A 9,700-nucleotide genomic window follows, 5' to 3' on the forward strand; every position below is an offset into this window, starting at 1 on the left:
CTCGCTCTCCATCTCTCTCCCTCTCTCTCTCCTCTCTCTCTCTCTCTCTCTCTCTCTCTCTCTCTCTCTCTCTCTCTCTCTCGCCACGACTTTAATTAAATTCGCGCCGATGGGAGTCAACACGAGGGAGCCATCGCTCGAGTGGCGGACTGCGCCCCGGCATCGGGCGCCTGCCACACCCCGACGGACTGCTGCTGCTGCTGCTACGGCTACTGCTACTGCTGCTGGTGTTGTTGTTGTTGTTGTTGTTGTGTTGTTTTTGTTGTTGGTCGTGGTTGTGGTGGTGGTCGTAGTCGTAGTCGTGGTGCTGGTGGTGGCAGTGGCGGAGGTGGTGGTGTGTGTGTGGGAGGTGGGGGAGGGGGGGGGGGTCCTGCTGCTGCTCCTGCTGGTAATTCTGCTGCTAGTGCTACAACGACTTGTTGTTGTTGCTGTTACTGCTGGTGTTGTTACGTTGTTATTGTTGTTTCTGCTGCCGCTGCTACTACTACTGCTTCTGCTGTTGTTACGTTGTGGTTGATGTTGTTGTTGTTGTTGTTGTTGTCGTCGTCGTCGTCGTTGTTGTTGCTGCTGCTGCTGCTGCTACTGCTGTTGCGTTGCTGCTGTTACGTTGCTGCTGTTGCGTTGCTGCTGTTACGTTGCTGCTGTTACGTTGCTGCTGCTCTTGCAGCGACAACACGTTAATGAGTTGGTAGCTGGGGAAGCTCCAGGCACCGTTCACGTGCGCACGAGAGTTCACTATTACAGGGCGCATGAATGCAAAATCGACTTCAGCGCCAAATTAAATTCTGCGAGTTAATGACAAAACGGCGGCTGCACGCACCTCACGTACTTCTTACAGCCACGAACCCAGCTAGCGGATCTTTACACACATTCACCCACCCCTCCTCAAAACTTCGTATTCCGCTCGGCTCGGTCGCGCTATGCATACGCTTCTCGCGTGCATATTCATTCGCAATTTATAGCTGCGCGCGAGCACGCATTCACGTGCAGCAGACGCTGCGGCTCCCTCGCGCGGGAAACGACGGTGGCGACAAGTCGGAGAGATGCGGTACATGCGGACATGTGCCTCGCCCCGTCGCCCAGCGGTGTACAGCAGACACCTCACGCACGTCGCAAGGCTTCACAATGCCACGTGACCATGCATCTAGCACAAGCATATCACCCTCTTGCGAACAGATTTTCTTTCGCAGCGTTGTCAGCGCGATAGGGTTGCCAATTAGGTGTGCAGACAACGTGTTGGCAGTTTTCTACGTAGGTTCACTACGCCTGAGAGCTGGTATCGAGCGTACACTGAGGCTAGTAATAATCTTATTTGGTAACTGGTTAGGCGTATTAGCAAACACTTGTATGGTTATTATAGGGGGAGGGGCTGCACTGCCTCCCACGCGTATAACTTAGCTTTCAACTAGCGTGGCTGTAATTAGCCCCTAATTACATTCTTTTGTTCATGTTGTCTTCCTTCTGTTGTTAATGTTTGCATTCTGCTGTTCACGCTACGTTCTAGTGTTTGGGTTCTTTCGGAATTCTGTTGTTCGCACAACACTCATTATACGACCACAGCTCTCACGTTGAAATTCTTCTCTCATGCTAAAATTCCTCTCTTTCTCTCTCCCTCTCTCGCTAACATTCCCCTCTCACGTTGATTTTCTTCCTTGACGCTAATATTCCTCTCTCTCTCGCGCGCGCTCTCTCGCTAACATTCCTCTCTCGCGCGCATATTCATCTCTCTCGCTGATATTCGCCTCTCTCGCTGATATTCCTCTCTATCGCTGATATTCCCCTCTCTCGCTAATATTCCCCTCTCTCGCTGATATTCTTCTCTCTCGCTGATATTCGCCTCTCTTGCTGATATTCCCCTCTCTCGCTGATATTCCTCTCTCTCGTTGATATTCCCCTCTCTAGCTGGTATTCCTCTCTCTCGCTAGCATTCACAGTCAATCCATTGTTCAGGGGAATCGTGAAGCTGGCACGCTCGCGCGACAAGCTCTCTTTCATCGAGGAAGACAACAGTCGCTTCACTCGCCTCTGCTCAGCTGGCTGGATCATCTCGGTACACGTGTCGCTGCCCAGCAGCAGACAGCTGAAGCCACACTCACGCTTTCTAACGACCATCGCAGCAGCCGACAGCTGAAGCCACACTCACGCTTTCTAACGACCACCGCAGCAGCAGAGGCGACGGCGGCATTATTAATGGGAAATTCCCAGGCACGCCGAGCTCTTTCACCGAAACACACATTCGTACCCTGTCGCGCCGCGCCACTGCGCGCTACCTGAATGGCTACGGTGTGCCTGCGCTGCGCTGTCGCCGCCCCCGCTCTGCCGCCGCCGGGTATAGCGCGAGTTATAGCTGCCGACACCATAATGAACAATTGCCGTGGATACGGAAAGAAATCAATGTTCTAACCGCTGGGTGGCTCGACGTTTCGCAGGGCCGGGGTGGACGCCATGGAGAATTACATTTTGCTAACCGGGTAGGAATCACGCGCGAGGGCACGGCGGACTTAGGTAACGACATCTCATCAGACCGCAATTTCTCGTAGCTCTTCAAACGCACGCAGCAAGCAGCGGGCAAGCATCGGTGCATGGCCAACCGCAGCGGGCAAGCATCGGTGCATGGCCAACCGCAGCGGACCCGTCTTACATTCCCTATTTGATTTTACTCGCTGTTCTCGCCGGCCGGGAGATTTCATCAGGCGTTTCTTCTGTGTGGATCTCTCAGCCATCGATACGTGCAACTGACACATCGACGTTTCTACACATGGCTTCACTCATCTATTTCCCTCGTCAGCCATGTGCGTGTGTTGAACACTGATAGCACTGCGTTACGTATAACGAGATATGAACGCTAACGGCTATATATTTGCCGTATACGAGAACGACGCAGTGCTTTAATCAAATTCAAAACACGCCACTCTTAGCATATTCTTATCAGTGCATTACATAAATTATTACACAATGCCGTACATTTGCAAAAGATAATTTCACTAGCAAACTACTCTTGGCTATCAGATGTGCCCGTGTGTATTAACGAGTTTAGATGACGAAGCCTCTGTTTCCCATTTTCCCACACTTTACACCATTTCTCTTCCTCTTCCTACCCCTCCCCTCCTCCTCCTATTCTTCTTCTCCGTTTTAATTTTTTAAGAATCCCATGCTCCTGACTCCTCCTCCTAAACTCGAGCGCCTTTGTGATGCTCAGATTTGTAAAATATCTCAGTGACATAGTGACATAAGGTAACCTCTTCACATTTATGCAAAAACACTGAGCAAACCGCTTATACACAATGCGGTAAGAGTGCTGAGCGCATATAGCTCTATTATTCTGTATGTGAATTGCTTCACCCCACGCCAGCTAACCAACCTCCGCTACACAGACTGAGAAACTGCGTGCATGTAATATTATACCTAGACGTTGCGTGAATGCACTTTGTCCTCTATTGTGCCACACTTCTACATCTGTCGCCCGCGAGCTCCTCGAATAGTCCATTTGTGGGTTTTTTTTTCTCCGAGGGTTAACAGCATTTCTCTTCATAAGGGGAGAGCTATTTCCTTACGTAAATATTGATTTTGACGCAGTCGTGTGGCTTTCCCGCCATACACTGTGTCCGGCGGCTAGGTCGAGCCAACATGCAAGCTGCATCATTCGAAGAAGAACACACATTTCCTCCACAGCCCATCCTCATCGGGTCATCAAAAATGTGTGCTGGATTTAATACCGCGCTACCTTACTCCCGATGAAAATCAAATGTTTTTATATTTCCCTAAAGAGGAGAGCGCAGGGACGATAATGGGGCCTCTTCTTGCCCACCCCAGCTCCTCACCACCTCCCCTCCGCCCCGCTCCCAATTTGTCAACCGTTCGATCATGGAGCATTCCGGTCGCAGAATGCGCCCATGTCAATGTAATTATTGTTAACCTAGAAAAAAATCCTGTCACGCTCACGCGCCGACGGCCTGATCAATGCGTTATAACGCGAGGAAGCCATTATATTCATGTGGCTTCGCATGGAGAAGCTGTGTTTTATCCGCAAGATGGTATAGTATGACAAGGAGCATCATTATTAACATTCTCCCTTTGCTACTTTGCGCCCTACACCACCATCCTCCTTTGTCAGCTCATTCAGCCTCCTTCCCCCATCTACCAGCAACCACTTCTCTACCAGCATCCTCCCTCTCCCGCTATCCTCTCCCTCCCACAATACTCCCTCTGACACGCCTTACCCTTCCTACTATCCTCCCTATCTTACTACCATCCGGGCCAGGGCATGAAATTAGCCCAAATGTGAACAGGCCCACCCAACATTTTAAACAGGCCTTTAGACAAATTGAACAGGCCCTTACATTCAATATTCCATTATTAATAAAAGTATTAGCTTTGTGTTTATTAGGCATACTCGTAGTATTTCAGTATTTCAGCGCTAATCTCGCTCACTGCACCCATCTCCCACCATCGGATCCTCTTGTTAAGATGCTAGCTCCTCTCCTCCTGTCTCGGCCGCGGCACGCTGCACGCTTGAGGGCTTCATCTGTAGACGCAGACGGATGCTGAGCACGCGGCGTGCCTACGACAACAGACGCTTGGCAGTCGGTCGTTAGGAAGCTGCGCCCTGCGGGAGGGCAGTCATTTTGAACAACTATTTTGCTCGTCTGCAATCTCGTTCGTTTATTCGGTTTCGTACGCGCTGCAACCATGTTTAACGCCATTTTCCCGCCGGCTATACGTACGTGCTTATCATGCACGCACGCACGCACGCACACACACATGCACACACACGCACACACCCCACATGGACACATGGACGCACACGAGCACACACACACACACATACACACGCACACGCACACGCACACGCACACGCACACGCACACGCACACGCACACAGACACAGACACACACACACACACACACACACACTCACACGCACATTCGCACGCTCGCACCAGCGCACACACACACACACAAACACACTCACACACTCGCATGCACACTCGCACGCTCGCACACGCACAGCTGTGCTGGTCACGCGGACGACGGTAAAAATAAACGAAGACTTAAAAGTGCCGCGCATGTATGAACGGTCGAGCGTTTACAATTTCGAAGACGAGTCCGATCTAAACACGCAGTCGTAACAACGGGTCGCTCACAGTCCAGAACCGAATCAGCTACAGCAGCAGCAGGACAGACGTGTGTGTGTGTGCTGGTATGTGTGCGTGTGCGTGCGTGTGTATACGTGTGCTCGTGCGTGTGTTCGTGTGCTCGTGTGTGTGCGTGTGTTCGTGTGTGTGTTCGTGTGTGTGTGTGTGTATAACGGGATAGTTTCGCAGCAGATAGCTTATTAGCCGCGGCGGGGAGCAGGTGCGATAGCCGTGCACTCACGCCTCCCTGCTAAGCCACACGCAGCAGCACATCGTCTTTTTTTAATGAACCCGATCGATTGGCTGACTACTGACTCATGAGACGCAGTCAGACGCTTATGGATGCATCAGGTAAGCCTACATAATACATTCTCGTCGGAAAAATACCCAATGTATTCATCCCCTCTAAACCAGCTCACGTTGCCACAGAATACTACATTCATCGCTGTAAAACACCATTTCTGAACTTCGATCAAATCTGAAAAATTGTTCCGACAAAGCCATGCGAATTCAATTTCCGAAAATAGCGTTTTAGGAAAAGACGGAGTTCTTATTTATGAATAGAATGCATAAACGGTTTGGGAAACCATGAGGATGTAATAAAAACTAACGCGGCACACTGCACCGTCTGTCTGCAACGTGACGCGTCGTGCCTTGCAGTCTTCTCCTGCAAGCTGTTATACACATGCTAGCCTTTGTCAATGTTTATCGTTTATTCGTACACTGAAGTCACTGTGTTTACATTGCGACCAATCTCACTGCTACGCAATGAAACACTGCTACGCTACAGTCATCAATCTCACCACAGATGAGCACGCACAACGCGATGCGATACATCGCACCAAGAAACGTTCTTACCGCATTACAACTCAGCTGCCGTCAGACAACTCACGAACATCGTCCATAGACATCAACGTTGGTCAAACCCCTTATCTAGACTAGTAACTCCTAGCTGCAAACCACTCACTCAGAGTACGTTCAAACTAATAATAAAAATTGTATGGCAAAAGCGAGTCGAGTAAATCTATCATCCTCTGTCGTCAGACAGCTATAAGTTATAAGGTAGTATAGGGTAGCTATATACAATTCGGCTGCACGGGTCCTGCGTGCTCAGGATCTCTTCCCCGATCAGTTCTAAATGTTCACTATGCGCCTGGAACCTTATTCCTACTCGGAAAATCTACTGCTGTAGCTGGTGAATAGTAATTAGTCAATAGAAATCGACAATCCGCGTTAGCGGTGTTTACTCTGCCCTCGGGTCGACCCGCCCGTGAGTGTGACTACGGTGTCTGCGAAGGTTTCTCGCTAATCGCATAAAACCTGAGAAAACTACAGAAAGAAAATCTTAACACAATTCTGGTAAAGCAATGCTGCCTATCAGAACATACGTCGCTCGTGACACGTTGGAAGATATCGAAAACCAACACGAACTTTCACCGTATAGGCCTAGCATCCGAAGGCGACCTCTCCATGTACACACGCAATCGTTTGCCGTTTGCTTCCTTACACACACACAGTGGCGCACGATGGATTGAACCATACAGTGATCGGCAGTACACACAAGCTTGCGGTGCCGGGTATACACGTGGGTGAAATTCTCAGTGACCGCCGCGGCCGCTGGTCCCATTATACGATTCGTTGTCTACAATCTCATTCGTTTTCCCGCTGCACTCAAATATCCAGTCCCCGCTCAACGCAATACCCGATTTTGCTATTTGCGGCGAAGAGCCCCAATACAGCTAACACCCAGCAGCAGCTCTGTGGAAGTGCTAGAGCTAAATCCTCCCGCTTCTCAACCTCTGTGAAACCCATCATCATTGACTCACGCTTTCCTTTCCCTTTCTTTCGCAGCGACAGGCTGGATGATAAATCCGAAATTTTGTCAGTTCTTGATATAGCCTTGCTAATTGTAAGATGCATAAAGTAAGACACATTCGATTTTACGCTGAATCGTATCAATGTACATTATCTAGGGATGATATCGCGCCAATTCAACTCGTTTCATGAATAAATAACATGCAAACTTTTGACGGGCACCATGCGCCATGAATAGACAAGTAAGGACGAACACTGATTCGGTATTCAACGCTGCCGCTATCTTGCCATGCATTTCCATTCAGACTGAACTCAACCACAATCAGAAAATATTCCGAAATCACATTACGGAAACTGAAGATTGCTGCAATCCGTGCAACCTTTACAATCTCATTAGATATTAACGTATAATGGCCGGCCGATTGCACAAGACACACTAACCATCTGCTACGTTATCTATAGTAGTGCACCACATACAATTGCAATCGTAAATTGCAAGTAGTAACATCGCACGACAATCAACCACCAACTTCAACTACTCGCTGAGCGACTATAGTCAATTCAGGTTCACCGCATTCCTGATTACATTCAAATACTATTCCTAAACGACAGCTAGATTTTGCTATTCGCCAAGCGCGCTCTAGCTGTGTGGATAGTTAAGGTTAAATGGCCCGAATGTTCGCTACATTCGATCGCGCAAAGACACTGAGCAAATTAACGCAGGATGATTCAAACAATTTCGACGGATTAAACGGAACGTATATCCTTGCAAATATTTGCCCTGCCCCGTATATCCACGTACTAGTTTTCTAACGTAACTGCGAATATGAATATAGTAGTGATTCGATTAATTCGCCTAAACCTTATCTGAGAACTTCTACGATAGAAGCACAGACTTACGATGACGGATCGTCCGCTAGCTTTCATCTAGATACAATGATATTACCCAACACAGAGTGGGAGTTAATTATTGTATCTGGCTCGGCCCAGCAGCTTCGAGCGAAGCAGCTTTGTAATGCCGCAGATATCACTACATCGCAGCTGGAACATGCATCAGCCAGGTTTCGCTGGCAGTCCACATCGAAATAACATGACAATTCGTGCGTGGTAATACACACATCGCCGACAAATATCCGATCAGGACTCGTAACTGAAAATCCTACGTACGATCGACGTGCATGCCAATTCTTTAGACAGGCACGGCGCGTTATTTATTGTCCGCGTTTCTTTTGAAAAAACCTGTGTTGTTACTTCATTCACAGCAGGGTACAGCATGACCTCGAAACTCCTAGGCTACACACGTCTCGAATAAAAGGGTATGTTGTATGTGAAGTAAGGGCTGCTATTGACCCATTCAATGGACTACACAGTACACACATAGGTATCAGGAGTAGATAATAGTCCCTATTATCTACTCCTGATAGGTATGCATAGCTGGGTCAAACGAAAAATGCTACGTACGATGGTAAAAACATTCATGATTTTACTACCTATAGTGTGATGAGATGTGCCTAAAACCTCCAATGATATCTGTACTTTCTCACAAATCAGAAGAGTCAAGACTACGTATTTTTTTCAGGTGGTAAATATGACACATATGTACATAATAACTAAGTTAACCATCTCGCCCTTAAGATTAGAAGTTTTATACAATGTGTACTTTTATAAAATTAACAATTAAAACAAAGTAACAACATAATTTAAAATCGATGCGAGCACAATTCATATATGATCATATATACATGTGTGTTGTATAGCGGCATGGATCACATAAACAGCTTATGCAGGCGGATAGAAGAATGTGAACGGTCTTACTAATGTGTTGTGTAGAAGTATAAAGTTTGTTATAGCAGTTAGTACCCGAAGAATTCATTTGAAGTTGACACTGAAACGGTTCCCATTCGCGCATTTTTAACACGAACAATGAAGTTATATGTAGCTCATCATAGCAGGAGACTCAACATGTATCTCATAGTGGATGAGGGGAGAGGCCCTTGGTTGCGCTCCTGAGAATGCTTACAAGTGCATTTTATCAGCCCATCGCCTTCGCTGCGTTTGCATCGCTTGCAGAACATGACCCGTCTGTCTGCGTGAGCAGTTTGCTTACTCGAAACGGTTAGATGCCTGTTGACATTGCGCTGTTAAATCGATCCCACGTTTTGACAGGCAGCAAGAACAGTGTACAAAAAGTAATAGCAACACGAAAAACAGTGCCTGCACCGATGAAATGGGTATTAATCCTTCCACAACAAACACTAAATATTGTATACCTATACTTATACTTATAGCGTATATATGTATTTGGATGCACGCAATAACACACACAATGCCTGAAACAGAAGTACTGGTTGATCAAGTGCATACCCGCTATATTGCGGCCACTATTTAAATCCGACGACGGTTGCTGTTGTGCATGTATAGCAGCACTGGCTGCAGTTGAGACTAGCTACTACTAGCAATAGTAAATACTACAATTCACTTACTGTTCTGGGCCTTCTGGCTCCACGGACGCTGAGCTCGCAGTGCTGGTGCGGTTGCTGTTGTCGAGAATATCAGTTTCTCTCGCCGCTAGCTTGTCACTGTTCAGCGAGTCAACCGACTCGAGAAGAGCCGCCTGAATACGCTTAACAGAGCCCTTGTCTTGGCTGTCTTCCTCAGAGGAATCCGACGATGACATGTTTGCTAGATCCGTGTCGAAGAACGGAGCGCTGTGTTTCACTCCCTCTCTCGATCCGTCCATGTTTATTTTC

At 47.9% G+C, this 9,700-nt stretch overlaps 1 protein-coding gene across 1 annotated transcript; it reads right to left on the reverse strand.

The window, feature by feature from the left end:
• Positions 1 to 4,468: 4,468 nt before the first annotated feature.
• On the reverse strand, positions 4,469 to 9,700 carry LOC106807082. Its single transcript, XM_014809324.1, has 2 exons — positions 9,434 to 9,700; positions 4,469 to 4,606 (listed from the first exon to the last, which is right to left on the reverse strand). Exons 1-2 carry the CDS (start codon positions 9,688 to 9,690, stop codon positions 4,522 to 4,524), a joined length of 342 nt encoding a protein of 113 aa, XP_014664810.1. The 5' UTR covers positions 9,691 to 9,700; the 3' UTR covers positions 4,469 to 4,521.

This window comes from Priapulus caudatus, unplaced genomic scaffold (assembly GCF_000485595.1).
Source record: "Priapulus caudatus unplaced genomic scaffold, Priapulus_caudatus-5.0.1 Scaffold194, whole genome shotgun sequence".
Taxonomy (NCBI): Eukaryota; Metazoa; Priapulida; class Priapulimorpha; order Priapulimorphida; family Priapulidae; genus Priapulus; species Priapulus caudatus.